The sequence below is a fragment of the Girardinichthys multiradiatus genome, chromosome 17 (genome assembly GCF_021462225.1).
Source record: "Girardinichthys multiradiatus isolate DD_20200921_A chromosome 17, DD_fGirMul_XY1, whole genome shotgun sequence".
NCBI lineage: Eukaryota > Metazoa > Chordata > Actinopteri > Cyprinodontiformes > Goodeidae > Girardinichthys > Girardinichthys multiradiatus.
The window spans coordinates 22,539,907-22,563,186 of record NC_061809.1 but is presented as its reverse complement, the minus strand read 5'-3'; the positions used below and the strand labels follow the sequence as shown (position 1 = coordinate 22,563,186).

The following is a 23,280-nucleotide window of genomic DNA, read 5'->3' as shown; positions in this document are numbered from 1 at the left end:
CTGACATCTGTGGCTTTTAAAATAACAGCATATTCTTTTTTTTCCCGGTAGAGAACGCCAGTCATGCCGTCCGAACGTATTCATCACAATTACTTGCTGTCACACATCTAGGACTGAAGCCAAGTTGTTTCAGGTGGGAAGTAGCCCAACTAGGGATTATTAGAAAGCAAAGAGTTTCCAGCTGATTGGAGATGTGGATGTGAAGGATCTGCATTCCCCCTGGAGGCGTTCAGACTCTGTGTAATTGGAAAGGAAAGGCAGCGCTAATTCCTGGTCTTCTGTGGTTTACGCCACAGGACCCTCGAGCCAGCGCTGTGACGTGCGCAGATGTTATTGTGCTGATGAGAACCCGCTCGGGTTCAAGCTCTCCCTTCAGTCGGCACGTAGCTGTGCCTTCCAGGAAAAGTACAATGTTCTCACGGGCTTGATGAGAGACGAGGGGAGTAGAGGGGGGTGCTTGAGCTGCACCACAGCAGCTTATATTGAAAACAAGCCTGAAGACTATTGAAATCACTGACTTCCTCCACACACGCTCATTTTTCAAGCTTGGCTGTCATCTAGTAAATACAATGGCCCCCACACAAAACAACAGGCTTTTCTTTAAGAGCTGACCATTACCAGAGGAAAGGACATTGGGGGGTGGCTGAATCTACACCCAAACCATGGAGGGCAAAGTTCATGGTTTGGGAGCAGATCCCAGGATGGCCGCAGATGGAATTAACAGGAATACAGAATCAATACGCATCAGTAAATTGCGTGGCTTGAAAACACAGGGAGCAGTTTCCTCAGAACTCCTCAAAAAGCCCCATTTTAGGTCCTTTAGCTGCCTGACTAAAATAAGACGTGTCTAACAACTAAAGCATCCCTGATCAAATGTAAGTATATCTAAAGCTCCTCAGAAATACTGTGCTTGTCAAAGGTGTGCTTACGATTATCACTAGTACGACTTGATGTAATTTTGGGCTTTGAGTGATTTGCTTTTATCCAATGTGGAAGGAGTGATAATTAGAGGTAGGCAATAGGACAATATCAAATCATTAAGGATTACAAAGTGATGACCAGCTGCCAAAGCAGAGATTACATTCTGTGGATCAAGATTCATCAGTTTTGTTTTCCTTATTTTCCTGCAGCTTCATAAATGAACTCATGCAGGAGGGAAGGAAACGCTACTGGTTTGAATTAATTGTTTAATGAGTGTAGCTACCAGTACTGTTTGACAATACAATCAGATTTTTGGTTGCTCATCCATCACGTTGTGTGAGACGTGTCACTACAGATTCAAGCAGAAGGCAGTGAAAGACTGGCGGAAATATTGTAACCACCTTAGAGCACCAAGTGTTTAATGCAGCTTTACTATGGACTTGCGTGAGTAGACCTTTTTCAAGATATTTTAAACTTTTTCTCCTTGAGCAACTACTATTAATTGCACATTTAGCTGGATGTTTGCACTCTTAAACTGGTTTATCTGCTTAAGTTGTTACCAGTTTGTCAGATGTATTGAACTACAGATATTGGCTTATTTTTGATTGGGCAACCTAAACAGTAAAGCAACAGTTTGTGTCTCTGTTTTCTAGCGTCATGTTTTCCTTCCGTACTTCCTGCCTTCCTCCCTGCCTCCGTCCATCAGTAGTTTTTGCATATTCCATATTTAAAGCTGGTATAAATATATCCACCATAAATTAAGATTAATGATTAACTTCTGTATTGATTTATTTAAAATTAAAGTTTAAAGAACTGAGAACTCTGTAAAGTCTGGGCAAATATTTGTTTTACAACTGCAACCCTGTTTTTGTGGATCCGCAAGGTCACAGATTCATGCTTCATCTCTGCTTCTGGAAATTGACCAATCAAATGACAGCAGGCAATAAAGAGACAGGAAATAAGTGTAAAATAAACCGCTGCAGAACGAGTACTTTAAAATAAACATTGATGAGTTGTCAACTATTATTTAGGCTAAAACACTGTTGTTGAGTCCACAGACCTTTACAACAGGGATATGTATTCTAGCTGTTATATCTGCTTAGAAATGTACCTTTAAAGAAAATCCAACATGATAAAAAAAAGTTCAGGCTTCTTTGTAAAGTTTTAGCGCCTGAACCAGGATAATCTAACCTGCTGCAGGGGCGGTGCTGTTTGAAGGATATTTGTAATGACATCATGCCAAATCAGTCTGTGCCTGCGCCTGAAAATGTGTGAAGCGCTCTCTGTTTATACTGGTGATACGTGTGTGTTTTTCCTGTCATAAGTGAGTTAGTGTAATTGTGTGAGTAATTGCAGGCGCTGGTGTGTACGAGGACTGATTAGAGGGGAAAGTCCTCTCCGTGGCTCGGCACCGGGCTTCCAACAAAGAGATTCGTAGATAGCGTGACCCGTCTTGTTGCTCACCGTGTTTATCTTTGCTGGCAATTAGAATATCCCTGGCAGTGTTCCCCACCGATCCCATTCCAAGTTCCTGCCACAAACAGACTCTGATGTCGTCTGTCACAGAGTGTGTTTTTATGTTCACTCTTTGTTTATTGTTAAATCTTCTCTTTCTCTCCATTGTCCTCTGCAGATTTTGCACGGTGGCAGCTGACAGGAAACTACGCCTGCTGACTTCTGATCTGCAGGATCGAGATGAAGTCAAGGTATCACAACATCTGGAACTGCTCTTGTCATCAGGTGTTGAGCTTTCTCTCAGACGTTTGGTAGTTAAACAGGAAATATAACCACACACACACACAGAAAGCAAATATGCAGCCAGTTTGGCTCAGTTTTACTGATTGTCCTCTCTCTGCTTCACCCAGGTGATGGAGGGCCACACCAACTACATTAACCATTTGGTGTTCGAGCCCACCGAGGGGAAACAAATCGCTTCAGTCAGCGATGACCACACTTGCAGGTCCGAGCCATTTTGTTTCCGTTTCTCCGTGTGTTCCCAGCCTCTGATTTTCAGTCCTGTTCTTTGTTAATGGTGCAGAAATTCATGACTGTTTCCACAGTAAAAGCTGATCCTAAGCACAACACGCTCCACTGTGACAGAGCTGCTTTGTAGCATTTCTGGATAATTGGTTAAATATGGAAATCCAATTAGCTGTAGAAAGATTTTTTCCCCCTAAGGGGTGGGGGAGTTTGTAACGAGGTTCCTACATTTTCCTCTTCAATTAAGCCTCAGAGAGGGGAAAAACTATGTCAGTAGCCAGGGTCAGTGTGGGGACACCCCTGAATAGGAAACTGTTTTACAGTAAGATGCAAAGCTGACCTGAAGTGCTTCACTCCTGCATTTTCTAGTTTAACTGTCAATCTAACCATTTCCTCCTCTAATTGGGTCATAATGTTAATATCTTAACTTCTACCATCCTTTTAGACCACCGTTTTCAACCGTAAACCAATTACATAGTGCTTAGTCATCCCTGATTCCTTTGTATTGCCCTTACAATAATTTTCCTCCCTGAAATATATTTTAATTAGATTTTACAGAATAAAAAATCACAGTACAGATTATGTTGTATACATTCAATAAGTACATGACATTGTAGCAGACAGCCTATATACGCTAACCATTCAGATAAACTCTGTTTCTTTCGACCGCCTTTAGCTTCTATATGTTTGCTGTGGCTTTGTTTCAATAAGCTTCTACAATGTTGCAACGTTTATTTTGGAACTACATTAATTTTGCCAAGATCTTGCAGAGATGATGTGAAAGTCAGACCACTGCTCAAATTCTTCTTAAGCCTTCCCAAAGATTTTTAGTGTAGTTGAGGCCTGGACTCTGTGGTGGCCAAGTCTTGCCCAGTTTGAGTCCGATGGGTCCTGGGATTCATCGGGCTCAAACTCATCAGGGAAGAAGAAACTCACTGATGAAATAACTTGGCCATTCAGTGCATTAGGTAATCATTTAGGTCATTTTCTTGGGTCTTAATGTTGCTAAGCCATGTCATCCGACATGGTTGTTTAAGAAATGGACAGCCCATGTCCACATATGGACAACATCACAGCAGAAACTGGTCAGCTTTACAGCAGTCAACACCTAGATAGTTGCTTATTTATGTTTTGTTTTATCTCTAAATTTAAAATCAGTTTCAATTGTCACTTGGGCCTAATTAGTTTGGTGGTAGTCTATTTGAATAAGATTTGGATTAAAAGGGAAAATCAATTATTTGAAATCAATATGAATCATCATTCTATAAAAAAATTAAACACTTATTGCAAAGAGAAATTCAAAATGCACTTCTTCAATTAACCTGAGGAAATACTTTGCGACTGCCCTCTCCGTCCACGTCAGAGATCACACCAAATTAAAATTCCTCCTCTCCCGTCTCTTGAATCGCTTCCCCTCCCTCCTCTGCGTGTCCAGAGAAAACAGGAGAGCGCTCCATCTGCTGAAAGATTTAAACTCTGTCATGTTGACAAAATACGGGACGCAGGAGGAAGACCGGGGCGGAAATATTAGAACAGATCGGGTTAACAACAGAAGACCGACCTTCAGTCAGGCCACACAAACCGAGCCCCGATCATAGAAGAGGGAAGTGGTCGTGCAGAAAGGAAAGGGAGGTTTATGTCAGCATGTGTCAGTTCGTGACCTCTCCGTCAGTCTGTTGGCTTTGGCAGGAAAGCCTCCTCTATAAGTTTGCTTAGTTTTGTCATCGCCGTCTCCTGCAGCTTTGGGAACTCAGCTGTAGTCAGTACGCAACCCAACGCTGCAGTATCTAGGTTGGGGGACTGCACTCCACTTCCTCAGGCTGGATGTAGTCTGAGCAGCACAGCAGGGCACTGTGGATGGAGCAGGGTGGAGTTAGTGGGGGGATATGCCACCTAGAGGTCAGAAGGGCACACTACAGGGTCCTGGGAGGATTTGGAGTTGATGGGAATTCGCTGCTGAACTCAGATAACACACACCCGCAGCACTGATTTGGGCTTTATCCTGATCTCAGGATCATATCTCTGTCTGCATGTGTTCTGCAAGGAAAAACAAGTAACAGCTGTAATATTATCTCATTCATTCTTTGGTTTCTTACAGAGGTTTTCTAGGTTAGTGCAACCCAGCTGCCTTTTTTGATTAACTTAAATCATCTCTGCTTGTTGTATTCTGGATATGTTTCCCACAGATGGACAATAACCTTTTATTTTAATCAAATATTCATTACCATCATAACAAAAAGGACACCAAAGGAGAATGTTTATTACCATTTACTTTTAAATGTCCAATTTTATTAATTAAAAAAACAAACATTCCTTATCCTGCGCTCTCTGGAAAGGTTTGTAATTTATTTGGGCGTTTTCCAGATTTGGATAAGAACAGAAAAATAACCATTATGTAAATGTTTGACATTAAACCAGGCTGGGGAGCAAGATCTAAATATAGTTAAAGTCCTGGCTGAAATTTGTATATATAAATATATATAACTAAATAAGCTTCCCCACACCATGGTGCTGCCACCACCATGTTTCAGCATGGTGATGTGATAAATTTGTAGTCTGAATCGAACATGATCTTTATGTGAAATCATGAATTTGACTGAGACAGAAGATATATTCTGGGGTTTATAGCCCAGTAGTTCTGGTCTGGCACTGCCTGTCTGTCTGCCCGTCCTTCCATTTGTCATCCATCTATCCATCCATCTTTCTGTCAATCCATCCATCTGTCTCATCTATCTACCCATCCATCCATTTTCTCACCCATTTATCAAATATCCATTCATCCATCCTTAAATTTGACACACATCCATCATCTACCCATGTACTGGTGCACACACCAGTCCATCCATCAGTTTATCCATCCATCCACTGTTCCTTTTGTCCACCAGCCTGTCCATCTTGTAGTTTGTCCATGCCGTTATGCATTGTCCTTTCATCTGTAATTCATGTATTTACTGTGTGTGCGATCATGTACTTTATGTATTTATTTGTGCATTTAGAATGTGTTTTTATGGCCTTGCTAGCTGCTGAAGGAAAGTTTCCATTTTATTTTAGATAGCTTAATTTATCTGTTCCAGCAACAAACAGCAATTCACAAGCTGTGGGCCTTTTTCCTGTATCCTGTAACACTATTTAACTAAGTTTTCTGGGCTTGGACATATTACATTTAGGGAGGAAAATGACAGAAATTGCTTTCTGGAACCCAAAGGCTCCAGGCCCCTTGTTTTTACAGGTTGACCCATTTAGCTCAATCCTAGGGAGCCACTTTTAATTATTTACTTATTTCTCGTCAAGAGCACCAGCAATGGCTGTTGTTTCTCCACTTACTGGAAGCACAGAATAAAAACTCAGCCCTTTGCTGTTTCTTTTCTCACGCTTTGATAAGACAATAAAGACTTGAGCTGTCCTTTTCAACTCTGTGGTACATGGAAGCAGAGTGCTGTTGCCTTACTTCTTTCACCTCTTCCTGCAAAGGTTTTGTTTTTGTGGAGAGCTGCTGCTCTCCGTTTGCGGGGCAGAGTGGTTGACCAAGGTTTGGCTGTTGGTGGTATTGCGTGCGATTGAGCTCCACTTGGCAAGTGGTTGAAAGGACAGGGTGTAATTATTGTTTTTCTCATGTGGTCTAGTGGGTTTCTTCTGGACCTTTGCAATGGTCAGGCAGAGGAAAGAAGCCCTGAGGTTTGACAGGACTCTATCCTAGCAGGAGAGATGGGAAATGTCCTCTCTTCTGCTCTACAATCCTGAATACTGCAACCTCATCACTAGTACTGTGCCTTGTAAAAGTATTAATACCTCTTAAATGTAACAGTTTTTGTCTAGCTAGAACCACAAACTTCAATTTATTTTCTTAGGATTTTATGTGAAGACCAAAACAAAGCAATGCATTAAAGTGGTTTGGTGGTTCTCGCATTTCGTTTTTGCAAATAAAAATCTGAAAAGTGTGGCGTGCAACCGTATCTCGCCTCCTAAAAATATTTTTTGTAACCACTTGTTGCTGCAGTTACTAATAAGACTTTTGAGGTATGTTTCTAGTAGCTTCCAGAGGCTGTTCTGCAAACTCAGAAGTCTTGTACAGATTGGACTTAAATCTGAACTTTGACTAGGCCATCTGTGGGGAGTGGTTGGAGAGCAGGGCGTTTGTGTCCTGGAAAGGCTGCAAGTTCCCGGTTTGAAACACAGACTACCTTTGGGTCCCTGAGCAAGACCCGTAGCCCCAGAATGCTCCTCGGGCGCTGCAGAGTGGCAGCCCTCTGCTCCTCCATTACCATCTCAGGTCTTTTGCAGCCTCTAAATGGATTTCTTCCAAGATTTCCCTGTGTTTAGTTCCATCCATCCATCTTCTCCCCAGCTTCTCTGTCTGTGCTGAAGAAAAGCCTTAACACAGCATGATGCCGTGAACACCTTGTTTTACCATAGGGATGGTGTGTACAGGGTGATGTGGAGGGCTGCTGTACATATGTGCCCGGAAATTAATATTTCAGTCTCATGTGACCTGAGCACCTTCATTTAGGGGGTATTTATTTGAAAACTAATTCTTCCACTAAACTATTATGCGCTTCTTTTTGCTGATCTTTCACATAAAATCTCATAAATGTAATAAAATGGGGGGAAAGTTCAAGGTGGGCTCATAGAAATGCTCTCCTGAGGTTCTTTCAGGCTTATTATAATAGCAACACCGTGTTCTTTTTTTTTTCCTGGAAGTCTTGGAGCATTCCCATCTTTTCTCCGAGTCCTGCAACTCTTTGGATACGGCTAAGCATAAATCAAGATTGGAGGAACAACAGCTGTCCTAATGAATAGAGGTCAGGCTGAGCTTTCTGTTTCATTTTCAACTAATTTTGATCCTGCTCAGTTGCTTGCATCTGACGTAGGCGAGCCGCCCACATCCAAACACCGTCTGCCATACGGATCAAGCGAAGCACGGCTGTCGTAGTTCGGTGTAATGTGAGACTGACGTTTCCCTTTGTCAGAGGAGTCTGCCTTTCCTCACGGTTGGGGGAAATAGCTCTTTTTTTCCCTGGAAAAGCTGGAAGACTGTGTACATCCTCTGCACACATAATAAAAACAGCCGAGGTTTGATGAATTGAGGGCAGCGTAACCTTGAATGTGATCCATTAAAGCCACGTTGTGCAATCTCAAAGCTCCGAAAAGTGAAGTTGATTCTTTTAGGGGATAATTGAGCGTACTGTTTGTGAACAAAGGATTATTTCGGATTATATCAGTCAGAGTCGAGGATGTTTATAAATGAGGAGCCTTGGAAGGCAAATTCTTTCGGTCATTACCTAAGCATATAAGTCTGGTTCCTGGTTTAAGGCTATATTTAGACGTTAATTAGGAGCAAGCACAGATTTTTAGCAGATTTCAGAGCTACAGCGGTTCTCACGTCAACTAGAATTAGTTTGTAACATCACTAATTAGAGAAGATTAATTTCCTGTATTTGATAAACTCCCAACCAGAAATGTTTTTTTTCCCAATAATTTCTACAATCAAACTAGGTCAAACAAGTATTTTAGTATTTTTAGGAAAGTATTTTAATTGTGTTAAATTCCTCATTGTTGTGTGTCGGCAGGCTGTGGGACCTGGACGGAAACGAAACGACCCTTTTGAGACTTGGCTCTCCAGGTCTGAGTGTGTGCTGGCATCCACAGGAAGTGTTTAAGGTGGGAGGAAGTTGTTTTGGATGTTTATTCAGAACTTGCTGAGATAAGGGAAGCCGGTCCGGACTTGTACTTTCATGATGGAAAATACTTGTTTAGTCTCATATGAACTAAATAAACCTTCATCTTCTATTAAAACACTAACTGAGCTCTGAGGGAACGGGCTGAATCCTCTGTCTGAATAAATTAAGTATATTTTTAGGTGATCTGTACCCAAAGGTTCCATATTTGTGAAACTAAATCACATCTATAGCACAGGGAACCCATGTAAGTATGTGCAGTCAGAGGAAAAAGAATGTACACCCCCCTTTTAATTGTTGGGTTTAACATATCGGGACACAAGAAAATCTTAATTCCTACAGCAGCAAGCTTGCCGGTTACAGGGTTCCTTTGCAGTCTGGAAATATCTAGAAATGTATGAAATTTGCTTCCGCAATTTTCCAGATCTGAGTACATTTGGGAAAAACAAAAATTGATATGAAAACATTTTGCTTTTCCTGAATGTTTTCCTCCTTCATTCTGTAGGACAGAAACCTAGTCATATTTAAATCACATGCTTTATGTTTGATTTGCTTTAACATACATTGATTTAAACTTTTAAACCATCACTATTTTGTTTTTTGGCTTACTAACTGAATGCACTCTCATTCAAAATGAACAAAATAGCCGTTTCATGACTTTTTGACTGTGGACAAGTTTAAATTCCTGTTGAACTGGACCTGTGCTTATTAAACTAAGACAACCCCAAACAAAGCACTAACTGCTATTTTTCTAATTTTTTCAAAATATTTGTTTCTATTAACGATAATAAAAGGGGTCCAATAAGGAATCTTGTTTTAGTGTCAGATACTCCAGACCTGATGTTTTGGAGCCTACAGATAAGACACGGTTACTATTCAAGCAGTCAAAGGTTAATTATTATTTTGTACCGTATTTTCCGCACTATAAGGCGCACTTAAAAACCATTAATTTTCTCAAAAAATGACAGTGCGCCTTGTAATCCGGAGCGCCTTATATATGGATCAATTGGTTAATTGGTTGATCCATACTGGTTGTACACGGCGCTCTGTCAAAATGTTTCAGTACGACTGGTAAACTACAAAGCCGCACCGCTTGCAGCATTACGGCTACCGTAGTCAGGGGTGTCGCCGAAGTAATAGCGGTAAACACCTGTACTGTGCTTACTCCTAGTCCGACACCACTTGTGTGTGTATAACGATCCCAAAATTGCACCTTTCAAGAGACACGCTTACGATGCTGAGTTCAAACTCAAGGCTGTCAGCTACGCAGTCGAACATGGGAATAGAGCAGCAGCGAGAGAATTCAACAGTTAACGCTGCTATATTGTGAATGTACTAACGTTTGATTTAGTGCATCAAACGTGTTTACTAAATCAGGGAAAAGTTCCCTTTCACGTTTTAACTAACGTTTGATTTCAACTTCAACTTCATAGACTCCAATGCATTCCTAACGTGCGGTTGGTTCTATTCAATAGATTTCTATGTAGAGGAGACCTTACCATGAGAGTGAATGGAGTTATCAGAACGCTGGTTTGTAGTGTATTAATAAAGTTTGACTGACTGACTTATCTGACTGTTTTGTTGACATTCTCTTTAGCACAGCTCCATCTAGTGGATGCATAACGCAACCCCAGTCAAACATTTGACTGCAGTAGCTTCTATTCTATGCGCCTTATAATCCGGTGCGCCCTATATATGAAAAAAGTTCTAAAATAGACCATTCATAATCCGGTGCGCCTTATAGTGCGGAAAATACGGTACTCTGGGATCCAGAGTTTTATAAAAACCCCAAGTTTTTTTAGTTTCTAGTTTATTTGTGGAAAATCATGCAATGTATCTATTAAAGATGTGTTAGGTTGCTAATATTAAGTATTACTCTAAACATGGTCTCTACTTTGGTCTCATTTCTTCAAAGAACATTATTCCCACAGTTTTGTGGTCCATTGTGCTGCATTAAAGGCTTCCTCCTCCAACCAACTGACCCAGACTTGTTCATTGTGTTTTATAACGGTCCTGTCATTAACCTTCACACTTAGCATGCTAACTGAGTCAGAGCTCTGCTTGTTTTTCATCTCTTCTGAAATCTCAGATGAAGGCATGATATGTTGCTTTTCTTTGCCTACTTTGTGTTGCCAAGCTGGTTCATTTTCATTTTTCTGGATTGTACGGTCTAGAATCGGACCTTGGTGTTTCTAGTGAAACTGATCTCCACTTCCTAAATAATCCGGCTAATCACTGTTAGATATTTCAGTATGTTTAAGCTTTCTACTCTTTGGCACATGTTTGCTGATCAGTTAATGGTGGCAGAGAAGAAGGGGACGATTCGCTTTTACGACCTGGTCACCCAGCAGGCCATCCTGTCGCTGGACTGCGGACACACCGGCCCGCTCATGTCTGCCGACTGGTGCCTCGCCAACACGATCAAAGTAGGCGCTGTGGTGGGCAAGGATTGGCTAATCTGGGACATCACTCGCTCCAGGTGGGGGAAGGGCGTGGCACTGGTACAGCTTCATTGGTTTACCTGCAGAACATCTAATTTATGTCTTCGTTTTTGCAGTTACCCACAAGAGAAGAGACCTGCTCATAAAGACAAAGCTCGGCTATTCAGGTGAGGAACTTCTTTCACTTTGATGTAATTTTAGGAAATAAAATAATTATTTTTTTCCTCTATCTCTTAAATTTTGATCATTAAAATCCCAGGAAATTATCCACTTTTTGTCATGCATTAAATTTCTAATTTAGTTTTTCACACATTTGAAAAGAACTAACCTTTTTTTTGTCAAAAATTAAGTTTCATCCTAAAGAAGACTGTTTATAGCTATTTTTGTTTTCTTCAGGTGGTCTATTGCCAATGAAAACCTCTTTGCCACCACCGGATATCCCGGAAAAATCAGCAGTCAGGTTTTCATGCACCACCTTGGTCACCCACAGGTAGGTGCTTTCTTCTGACTGTCCAGACCAGCAGCTTTTCTCAGCTCCTTGCAGCTGATGCTCACTTCTCTTATTGTTGCAGCCTGTAATGATCGGATCGTCGTCAATCGGATCGGGCCTCAGTTGGCACCGGACGCTGCCGCTCTGTGTGGCCGGCGGTGACAGGAAACTGTGCTTTTGGATGACTGAAATGTAGCAACTCTTCAAATGGGATGCACTTTGTGTTTTTATGTATGTTCAGTAAAATATTTTTCCACATTGTTCATGAGTCTGTGTGAAAATGTTTGAAAATGCCTACATGCTGGACATTTGTTGGACCCAAAGGTTACACAGGTACGTTGATTAAGGTTTGAGCAACTTGTTTATTGAGATTGGTGCAGTCTTCCTCCTAAACAACAAATGTCTTCACTGACAAAACGTCACTTTTGCAGGAATGACACCATAAGAAACTGTAGTACAGATACAGCAAATATGCACAGAAGGTACTGCTTTGCAATAACATTGGCTGCATTTTAAGCCATACAAATAATCAACTGACCCTGATCTCAGGCTTAATGGTCCATTGTGTCTGTTCTTTATGGCAATGACTAAAGCCAAAATCTATGAATTGCAGAACTAGAATAGATTATAATTTGTTATAATCCAGTTAAGCGGTGTTAAATCCATCGACAAGTGCTGTTTATCATGAGCTGTGGGAGCTGTAAACCGGAACCAGGGTAGTTTTCTTTCAACACCCCCTGCATTTACCAGGGTAAAAATAAATGACCTGGGTAGGAACCTAGCCCTGAAAAGGGTCCGGTAGGAAGGTAGTCCTTCATTCAGCTGGGTCATCTGAAGGGAAATAATTGAGGGTTTTTTTCAACATATTTTTCAGGGTTCTTGCCCAGTCTGGAATTTGATTCACCTGTTCTCCAGGTCTGGAAAAGTATGGAAAAACTGAAATATTTGTATTTCCAGATTTTATTCTCTGTCCCACAGTCTAAAGGTTTGTTCTTCTTCATGCCCTAAGTTATTTCCCTCCTTTCCTTTTTTCCTTCTGTCCCTACATTATTGTACCCTAGCTCACTTTAGTTGAATCCTTCTTTCCTTGTGTCCTACTTCCCTTTCCAACGTTGTTGCCAACCTTTCTATGTTCTTTCCTTTCCTAGGTCTTTCTTCCTTCCTTTTAGCCGTCCACAGTTTCTTGTTTTGGCAGGGCACACATTTAAAGCCTAGAACTATGTGCCATAGATCTATAGAGAACATTAGTATTTTATATTTTAAAGGGAAGTTGAAGACTGGGAACTCTGGGAAAGTGCTTCTTATGAAAACCTGAATTTTTACATGGAAAATCTTTTGGAAAACTGATGTCTGTGATACATTTTAAATGTCTGTTTAAAACCAATGATTAATTCCATCATTCTCCACAAAGTAGAAACAACTATAGTCTCCCATGAATCCTTGACATGTTTGAGAAGTTTGTGGTTTATTCTCATTTGGGATGGATTGCTCGGGGGGTGGTGACCTTTGCACTTTCGGATCTTTAGGACTTTGGAAATGATAATGGAAAAATCAAAACTTTTTGGAGCACAAAGCCATTGACACCATTTTGTTTGAATTTGGTAATGTTAAGGGGCCTGGATGACCTCTGATGACTTACCTTTACATTTTTAATATCTTTTTAATGATAGGATGAAGTTTAATGCCATTTTTGTTAAACTTGAAGAATGTGGGCGGCTATGTCCCCCATGAATATGGCAGATACAATGGAGTCTTCAAATTATGTCCCTGTTGGCGATACATGAATGGGGAGTTGTAGAGATAAGCAGTACAGTAAAAATACATTTTAACGTGCAACTGTTTGTGTCTGTATTTGCAAGCACAGCTTAAAACCCTACATTTCCAACTTTTTAAAAGATATTTAAGTGTGTCTGCCTTCACCCTCCTAGGAATTATTTGGGACTCATGTCCTCCCACACCCTCTGTTAAAACTCATATGTCATGTTTGCAAAATCACCCTCTGAGTTATACTTTGCACCAGCTGAGCTGCAGAGTCAGTATGTTCTCTTTTTGACAGCCGGTCACCTGTTTCCACTTATGCTCCAGGATCAATGCTAACAGAGCAGTTCACTTTGCTGAAACACAGGATTGCATTGTGCAGCCGTTCCTCTGAATGACAGATCGAAGTGAGGAGAGGCAGCAAGGAATACCGTTCTTTCAAAGCTCCTCACCAACTTTGTATATTTCTTGGAAAGGGCACCTTCACTATCGTCCGCTCAAGCAAAACGTTAGGCTGCTGCTTTGAAAGAGTCCAATGTTTCCTCTGAAACGTGACTCTTGAATCTCACGACTCATGGACGCCATCTATTGCCTAATGATCAGCACAACACCTCTTTTGACCATCTTTTGATCATGCAATCTTGTTTGCTGGAAGCATGTCCTCGGATGCAACCGCTTAACTTTTGATCTGACCTCGGGAAAGTTTTCGTGCCTCACAAGCAATTCAATCCCTTGTCTTGGTGTGCACACTAATAAACTGTGAAATGGGATAAAAGTAAGATCAGGCGTCCTCAAAACCAGCTTTCCTCTAATCTTCCCCTCAGATAAGTGTAATCCCTGACTCAACACAAAGAGAGCAAACAGAAATAATGAGGAGCATGATGTGAGAAGATGGAGATTACAGCTCTTTGAAGCTGGTTTGTTTGTAGACCTTTCCCAGGATGAAATGATTCATTTTGATCTTGATCAGATGAAGAGAATCGATGGGAAAAATAGTTTGCCGATGCTGCTTTTTGTGTGGACTTTGATCAGCTAAACTAAAGATAAATTATTAATCTACAGTGCAGTGAATAGGCGTTGCCCCTTACAGATTTGTTCGGGATTTTCTTTGATGGGACGCCTTAGTGTGAATTTGTAATATTACACAAAAACAAACTGATGATTTCATTCATCAAGGGAGCCACCTATCAAACCAACCTAGCCCTTTGTGAAAAAGTGATCACCCCATTTGTTAAATCATGTTTGATAAACCTGTTCGATCAAGAAACTACTAAAATAGAACCTTTCTTGCAACATGAAGCAGGGTTTAAGGCCTCAAAAAGAAACTCATCAAGCCCCTATCAGAAAAGGTTATAAAGCCATTTCTAAACCACTGGGACTCTAGTGAATCACAGTGAGAGCCTTTATCCACAAATGGAGAAAACATGGAAAAGTGGTTTCTCCATTTAGTGATTTCTCCAAGGAGTTGCCAAACCACCAAAATTACTTCAAGAGCACATTGGTGACTCATCCAAGAGGACACAAAATATTCCAGAACATCATCTATAGCACTGTAGACCTCAAAACCACTGTTGACCAAAAGGAGCGGAATGGAAATTTTCAAAAAACATCACACAGTCCAAAGACATGCCTGTTAGGTTAATTGGTAACTCTAAATTGCCCTTAGGTGTAAGAATGAGTGTGTGCATGGTTGTTTGTGTGTTACCCTGCGATGGACTAGCAACCTGTCCAGGGTGTACCCCGCCTCTCGCCAAACATCTCTACCTCATGTGACTGCAGCGGACTACTGAATAAATCTTGTTCATTAGATGCAACTTTGCAAACCCAAGCCCTTCTGACATATGCCTTTTAGAGAGGAGATATTATAACCCTTACATGCAAACCATATTTGAATAGTGTTTTACCATGTATTCTGCCTTGAACTTTAACATTTAACAAGCTAACCGAGGCCTGTAGACCGTGAAGTGGCGCACTTAGGTTTTCTGTCATTTTTCCGCATATCTTTCCGGACTTTTTTGGTATGAATCGTAGCCATCTACCACAGGAAGTGAATTTGCATCATTTTGTAAATGTAGTTTTCTATAGATTAGTCTACTGTATGGAAATGGGGTTATTTGACTTTGGAAAAATAATATAAAATAAACTAAATTGAACATAAGATTTGTAACTTAGCTAGAAGCTTTGAGGGTGGCATTAGCTGATTCTGAAGAAATTAATTTCCATCTTCAGTCCTGAGCATAAAGTGAACCTGATGACCTTCTCTCCAGGCCAGAGGCGATAACTTAGCCAGGTTTAAGATGGGCCTGCCCTGACATCAGTACAGGAGATGCTTTTTCTTGGATGACGCATGAAAGGCACATAAACTGAACTGAATCCCTCTTTGTGGTTGTCCAGTTGCTGCAGCAACCTTCTTTTGTTTAGCACTCTGTGGATTCGCATCCTGAAAACACAACTTCTGTGGAGGCTTTGTGGGTTTCAGGGAGAGAATGATTGTAGAACAAGATTCACCAAAGTATAAAGTGTGAGATATTTTCCTCTTCTGCAAATACAAGCTTTCCCAGGGAGGTTTGATTTACTGTGGAGTCCAATTATGGGAAAAGAAACGCTTCCCAAATCACTGCGGCTGACGTCTTGATGATGCTGTTTCTTCAAGAATTCAGCAGATGAAGATGATCCGTCTTCTTGAGGGACAGCTCTTGATACGCACTGTCGCCTGTGATCAAAATGTTGGACGTCTGTCAGAGAGAAGGAAAAAAACAAACTCTGGTCGCACGCAGAGGGAGAAACGAACCAAGAAGAGCATCTGTCAGCAGCACAGTGGTTTCACTGCGAGGTCTGGGCGACCTGGTCCTGATAATGTTCTGGGCCTCATTGTTGGCTCTAACCCCATCCAGCAGAAAGGCAACACGATACTTGAATCATTCATAATTAGCTCCTTCCCTTTGCTTAATAACACGCAAAGACAAATGGCTTCCAAGAATTTCCCAAATGAAAACAGTTGGTTTGGAATTAGAAGCTAGAAAATGGTCTACAAGCCTCCTTTTCTTTCAACTCTTATTGCATCAGCAACTTTTCCTGCCTCTTTTGAATGTAAAAAAACGAACTTTTGAGGACACATTTCATGAAAATAAACATTTATTCCTTTTTTTTTTTTTTTTTACATAATCTTTACACACAAAGAAAAGAAAACGACTGTCATATTTTCTAGGTTTAGGAAAGATCAATCAATTTGACTTCCTTCACATTTCTGTTTATGATCTCTGCAGATGATCAGGTCTTGGTCTTAAGATGAGGTGAGCTTCTCCAGAGCGCTGTGGAGGGTCTTCAGGTCCTCTCTGACCTTGCTCAAAGCACTCTGGATCTTACTTGGCTGGTCCAGAACCTCCACGTTGCAGGTGAAAGGGTCGTAGCGGACCACAAAGGGACGCTTGATGCTAGCAGAGTATTTCCTGTCAAAAAAGAAACGTATTTATATGCAGTACATCTCATGTCTCAATAAAGGACTGAAATATGTTGAGAAATACATCAGTGATTCAGAGAAGGGAGGTATATGTATTTGTCTGTCGCATCTTTACCAAATTCCTAATTAGGAGATGCCTTTGAATCTTTCTGGACTCTCTTGGATGCCCTGAAGATTTCCTTACTGTAACTGCAGCGCTCCCCTTCAATTCCTTGATGATTTGTAAAACCGGGCCAAGTGCAATCTATTTAGCAGCAGGTGAACCAATTTTGATGCAAAATGAGGATGCCACCCATTTGTTTAGAGGTAACCATTGCTAACACAGGATGACATTCTTCTTTTGTAGCATCTCTTATTTAGGTTTATAGTGATGTCAGCTGGAGACTTTTAAAGATTCATGTGATCTTTTACATTGCCAGAAACAAATCATACCCCTTGAACATTTTCACATTTTGCCACATTATAAGCACAGACCTCAGTGCATTTTATTGGGATTTTTGGGTCATAGCCCAACAGAAGGTAGTGCATAGTTGTAAAGTTGGAGAAAAATGATATGGTTTTCAAATGTTTTACAAATAAATGTTTGTGGAATCCATGTCTAATAGCAGTGCTGTCGTGAGATTCTCCCACCTGAGCAGTGAATCTCTTCAGCTCTTCCAGAGTTAACATTGGCCTCTTGGCTGCTCCTCTGATTAATCCCTGCCTGACCTGTTGGAATACGTGGATGTCCATGTCCATGTACAGTTGTGTAATAGTCTTTTCATTTGCAGATGGTGATTTGAACCATCTTCATTAGATGTTCAAAACTTGGATTTTATAACCAAACTGCTCCACAACTTTCCCCCTGACCTGTCTGCTGTGTTCCCTGGTTTTCATAAAGCTGTTTGTTCATTTATGTTTCTTCACAGAACAGCTGGATTTTCTATTGTTTACTAATAGGATTATTTCTAAAGCCAAATGGTTCAATGGATTTTAATTAGGGGTATTAGAATAAAGGGGGCTGAATTCAAATACATGTCACACAGATTTGTATCTGTTTGTAAATCTATTTGAAAGCAGACCATCTTTCTTCCAATCTACAATTATGCTGAAGCTAGAAACATCTGTGTCACTGCAAAAGGTTTGCCCATGATTAGGTGTTGGATGGTTTTGGCTTTAAACTACAAAATATATAAAAACTATTACCTGTTTGGTAAAATTTATCTTTTTTTTAAGAATCCTCCCATAAATACCTCAGCTTCATCTTTGCATCCTCGAAGCTTTCAGACACAAAGTAAACTGACTGGTAGGTTTGGTCCTGGTACGGCTGCACCGCCGTCTCCTCAGGGTTGAACGGCCTGTACTCGGGCTCGTTTGACAGGGCATACTGGAAGGGAAAGGTGGAGGGACTGTCAGCACAACAAACAAATGCACCAGACGATTTGTGTGTGGAGAAACAGAGAAACTCACAACAAGCTCTCCATACGAGGAGAGGAGACCTGCACCGTAAGCCTTTACTTCTCCATTCTGCTTGCAGAGGCCAAATTCTACAGTGAACCAGTATAACTGCAGAGAAGGAGAATGAAAAACACCAGAGTAGCGTTTTATTTAGAAAGAAAGAGGTGTTATGTTTGAGTTTGACCACTAGATGGTAGCAGGAGCTCATATCTTAACTACCGTGGAAAGTTTCTCAGTCTCCTCATCTGAAGCTCCAAGTGAGGCGAGTCCAATCTCCTGATACCAAACAAAAAAGGCAAGGTGTTCAAGGTGATTTAAGCAAAAACATGCAGCTTGCACAACACTACATGAACATTTATGGGAATATTCACCTGGGAAAACTGTGCAAATTCCTTGTCTGCCAGCATGGGAATATGTCCAAGCAGCTCGTGGCAGCAGTCCCTGTCAGGGCAGATTGATACAAGTCAGGAACACAGTGAGCTGAATGGATAGATTAATGAACCTGCTGCTGGAAAACTAACTCACGGTTCAGGGGAGTGCATGGGGGAAGATGAGTGTCGGATGTACTGGGTGCACTGGAAGACCCTGAAGGCCAAACTGGCCAGAAAGTCTCTAGCTGAGAGCAGACCAGCGACCGGGCGCAGCTGGAAACCAGTTTTCTCTGAACACAATGTAGACAAAGTTAGGGATATTTATACTATAAGTTGAGTATATTTTATTTTTGTTTAGGGGTGTCTTCAGTAACTTGTGTCATTATTTAAATTATTGTTATATTTTAAGTTCTTTAGAGTGACAGAAGCCTAAAAAACGTGACTTTTATTGTATCTAGGTCTGGATAATTATGGGAAATAAAAAGGATTGTTGCATTTACAGAATTTAGTCTTTATGCCTCGGCCATCCATGCACCCAACGACCCAATCTTTGGTACTTTCATTATGAAATCTTTTTAAAAGGTTAAAACATCTGAACAAAATGAAAACCCTATAAAAGACGACTTCTTATTCTTATTGCATGTTTTAAATATTGTTTGTTGTTGATTTGCTCTTTAATCAAACCTTTTTACTTCTTTGTTTTTTGCACCTCGTTATATTGTTCAAATATAAATTAAGGTTTTATACACACTTAACTCTTTAAATATAAATATTAGGTGTTTTTGAAGAGGTGTTTTGGTAACAATGTTAGTTACAGAGGCATCTCAGTATCATCAAAACATTAATTTTGTACATTAATCCAATAAACAATATATTCATTGGACACAGAGCGATGTTTCTGTATATTTCTGTTCATTCAGAATATTATGGAATAAAGCTAATGAAAACCCTAAATGCACTTACCTCTAAAAATTTGAATATTACATAAGAACATTACGATAACTGTATTACAGAGAGCTGTATCCAAGCATATATAGGGAAATGTAAGTGGCTGCATTTTTCTTGTTTTACTTGCACATGTAATACACAGACCTAAATAGCTCACTTGTGTTGCTCTTCAGTGCTGAGTTTAGAGGAGCTTCTGCTTGTTTAGTTTCTTCCTCTTTCACATACCTGTCTATTTTCGTACCAGATGCCCTCTTTCTTATGTAATGTTAATTGTGTGCGATTGTGGACATTCATTTCCTGAGGTATTCAACTACCAACAATTATAGCTATAAATAAAAAAATACACCTTTGAATGTTGGATTTTTTTTTACTAGTTTTAAGAAACGTTAACTGATTTTATGGATTTAAATGTTAGATTTCTAATGTCACTTCCCTCAATTTTCATTTCCTTTTTTTTTGGCTCCTGATAGAAAACACAAAAAGTTTATTTTTGTTTTGCTTTCCATTTAAAGCTTTACTTAATTCTCACCTTTCAGAAAGGCAGACACATCTCGGAGCTGAGGGATGCGATCCTCTCCGTATCCGCACTCCTTCTCCAGCTGCTGCAGCCCATCCAGGAACTGTCTGCAGGCCAGGCTGGGATAAATGCTTCTCAGCTGCTGGTAAACCTTCCTCCTGTAAGCACCACAGCACCAAAACATCATCTCTTCTGTCACATTGTAGGTCATTGTCACACAGAGCTTCAGCGTTTGTAGCTCACCATGTGGATATTTCTTCTGCTGTGTACTCCACCGTGGGCAGTGGGTCGCCTCTACAGCACAAAGATGTAGTTTAGGAGAAAACTTTTATAATAATTACCTATATCAGACCTTGTTTATGAGATTTTTCTCACTGTTTGTATCCAAAGGCGAGCTCAGAGATGGCAGCTCGTCTTTTTCTGTATTCTGAGTCATTGTATCCCTGCATAAAAGAAGGAAATTAGCTTAATTTACCTGTGTAAAATTTATTTTATATTCTTTTGTCTCCCAAGAGTCAAGCTTGCATGTAATTCTTTTTATAGTGGTCTTGGTCTGTAGTTCTCAGGGGAACAAAAGCAGCCAAAGTCCAAAGAAAAGCCTTGGTAGACCTTCAGGAAGTCTAGAGAACTGTTGATCAAGACCACTTTTAAACGACTACAGGATAGTCTGGTTGATTTGAAGAAAAATAAGAGTTTTGTAAATAAACACTCACAGGATGATCGCAGTCCAAGTCTGGGTCGAATTTAGTTATCAGCATGTTGCACCTGTCGAGGTCTTTTATCTGTTGAGGGAACCAAGGAGCTACAAAGACAGGAACCAAAGATTTATTCATAAAGAATCTAAAGAAGTGTTCAAATACTGCCTGTAATCACACTTCCCTGCAAAAACCATTACATGTATTTAAAAGTAGGCGTCTTCAGGTTGTAGTGGATTTTATTTAGGTTTGTCAGAGTAAAGGGTGTGTTTTAGAAATGCGTGCCACACTTTTGTGAAACAATGTGCAACAGTAAAAAAGCGAGGGTCCTACCTTTTTCCTCAGGCACAGTGCGAACATCATCAGCGACTCGTTTCAGCGAGTTGATGAACACGTCCAGGTCCAAGCGCTGGACTTCACACCTCATGAAGAACTCCAGGTCAGAAACACCTTCCTTCAACTTCCTCCTCGGCCGGCTCTCCATGTAGAGAAGTTTGACCTCAAATGTCTGAATGAGGAGACATTTGGACAAAATGTTTCCCATTCCATCTAATGCTTTGGTGATTGTCAAACTAAAGCAAAAAAATCGAATCGTTTGTAATATTTTCCAAATTTCAGATGGTTAATTTTGACCTATTAAATAACAGCAGCAGAAACCTCTAATGAAAATACAAACTCAACTATTTTGTTCAATTTATGACTCTCTCTTACATATTGTTTCAGCCTTCCTAAATCTCATACTTGGTGTTTTTTTTTACCTACTGCTGGGTCCTGACCCTGTTTGTATTTTCATTCTAAATTTGACAATAAAGCTCATGCAGAACTTTTTGTAGCTGCAGAAAATATAAAGTAACCTGTCAGTTTCCTAAACTAGATATCATTTTAGAAAGTACCCAAAATGAGTCAGATTTTATGGTTTTAACTTATCTTGAACTGGGTCAGACTTAAATTTCTTAATTTAAATTGGCCCTGTTATTATTTTATTTTTTTTCCCTGTGGCATTCTCTCATGACTTGTGTGAAATAAAGTACAAATGTAAATTTCCTATTATGTAATCACAGAAATTGTCATATTAGCACCAACTTGTTAAAGTGGGCATAGAAATTACATTAAATGACTAAAAAGATTTTAAAAAATTTTGCTTTTTTTGAGTTCATCCTGGAAATATTTTACTGATTTGAGATTGGAAGTTGTCCTTGAATTTAACGCAAGCTCTATGAGATTAATTTAAGACCACATACTTGATGTTTGATGGCCCACAGTGTGGTCTTAACCATAGATATAAACTGGCCGTCTTTAGGGTTTCTTTTTAACCTGAAAACCTTTTATAATGGTTTTAAATTCAGAAGATACAACAAAAAAAAATCAAGTAATGATTTCAGTGATGATTTTAAAACATACATTAATGAATAATGATAAAGCACACAATTCTTATTTCAAAACAAGTAAAGAATAAAATTTACAAATACATAATAAATAAATACATTCGGAATCCAAGTTTTAAATACATTTTTTATGTAAATACTTAATGTTTTAGAAAACAAATGCTTTAATAATTTAGCCCATATTTTGTGAAATACCTCATTACACTGAACTTTGTGTAGATCCAGAAAATCTCACTAATATGTTCTTTTTTTGTCAAATACTTTCACTTTTGATGCAGTCTGATCATACAATATTTAAAAATAATAAAATAATAAACAGGATTTCAGTTATTTATGAACTTAAATTGAGATAAATTTAAAATTAAAGCCACATAAAAATAACATGTACAAACAAAATAATAATTTTATTATTATGTAATAACATAATAATAAATAAATATTGTAATTATTTAGTAATAAAAAATAAAATATAGAATCAATAATTGTCAAATCTTTTTCTTCTTTACTTTTACCCGTGTTAGGCTAGATTTTCAAATTATAAAAATAAAATTCACCAAAAAAAAATTGAATTAGCATCAACATGTCAAAAATGCAATTTTTAAATTGAGAATGTAAAACAGATACTCCTATTTTGGCTTCTTACCTCGAATATTTTCCCTGTCTGGAAAAATCCGGAGTTTTTCTCGTTGCTGAGCGCGAACAGGACGTTCAAGGTGACCCTGCTGTCCTTTTCCTCGAACACGGAGCCGTCTCCAAACCTGGAGGGCCCCGCAGAGCCGCTGCCGATGCGCTCCCTGCGCGCATCCTCGATCAGACTCTGCTTCCTGCCACCGAGGATCTGCGCCGCGCCGTCGGTCTTCATGTGGCCGCTCTGTGCTGGAGGTTTCTCGGTCACCGTGCCAGGCAGGATGTGCGTCTTCATCCCCGCTCCTCCTGCAGGTTAAGGTTAAATAACCGCTCCTCACGGTTTGATGGAGATAAATTACGCAAGTGCAACACGTGAGTCCTGCTTTTTGGGGACCCGTCGTGCGTCATGGTGTTATTTCTATTTATGGGTCTACAAGTGGATCTGTTTGGAGAGCAAAGACCCCAGTTCAACGGGTGAGTGCAGATGCATTCAAGCAAGCACAAAGCTGGGTTACATAAAAGTTGAACACTCATAATAAAAGCAATATTGCTTAATTTCCTCTTTTTCTGCCTGC

General features: G+C 39.9%; 2 protein-coding genes across 6 annotated transcripts in view; one reads left to right on the top strand and one right to left on the bottom strand.

Annotated features, from left to right (window-relative positions):
- Positions 1-11,768, top strand: part of nup37 (nucleoporin 37) — a 39,438-nt gene extending 27,670 nt beyond the window's left edge. For all 5 annotated transcript variants that reach the window (XM_047389947.1, XM_047389943.1, XM_047389942.1 and 2 more), the window contains 7 exons: positions 2,555-2,627; positions 2,787-2,881; positions 8,469-8,559; positions 10,871-11,055; positions 11,134-11,184; positions 11,414-11,507; positions 11,590-11,768. In XM_047389947.1, coding sequence (XP_047245903.1) covers positions 2,555-2,627; positions 2,787-2,881; positions 8,469-8,559; positions 10,871-11,055; positions 11,134-11,184; positions 11,414-11,507; positions 11,590-11,703 — 703 coding nt within the window. In that variant the 3' untranslated portion in view covers positions 11,704-11,768. The remainder of the gene's footprint in view (positions 1-2,554; positions 2,628-2,786; positions 2,882-8,468; positions 8,560-10,870; positions 11,056-11,133; positions 11,185-11,413; positions 11,508-11,589) is intronic.
- A 4,614-nt stretch (positions 11,769-16,382) lies between these two features.
- th2 (tyrosine hydroxylase 2) lies at positions 16,383-23,093 on the bottom strand. Its single transcript, XM_047389337.1, has 12 exons — positions 22,722-23,093; positions 21,027-21,201; positions 20,712-20,800; positions 20,374-20,441; positions 20,242-20,292; positions 20,011-20,156; positions 18,688-18,823; positions 18,534-18,603; positions 18,382-18,438; positions 18,175-18,270; positions 17,958-18,091; positions 16,383-16,714 (listed from the first exon to the last, which is right to left on the bottom strand). The coding sequence occupies exons 1-12, from the start codon at positions 22,998-23,000 to the stop codon at positions 16,549-16,551; spliced, it is 1,467 nt and encodes a 488-aa protein (XP_047245293.1). The 5' UTR covers positions 23,001-23,093; the 3' UTR covers positions 16,383-16,548.
- Between the last annotated feature and the right edge of the window lie 187 nt (positions 23,094-23,280).

Coding starts and splice junctions, on each gene's coding strand:
- th2 (XM_047389337.1), bottom strand. CDS start 23,000: ATGAAGACGCACATCCTGCCTGGCACGGTGACCGAGAAACCTCCAGCA. Junction 20,801..21,026: donor CACTGTGCCTGAGGAAAAAG/GTAGGACCCTCG, acceptor CTGTCTTTGTAG/CTCCTTGGTTCCCTCAACAG. Junction 20,157..20,241: donor GCAGAAGAAATATCCACATG/GTGAGCTACAAA, acceptor TGGTGCTTACAG/GAGGAAGGTTTACCAGCAGC.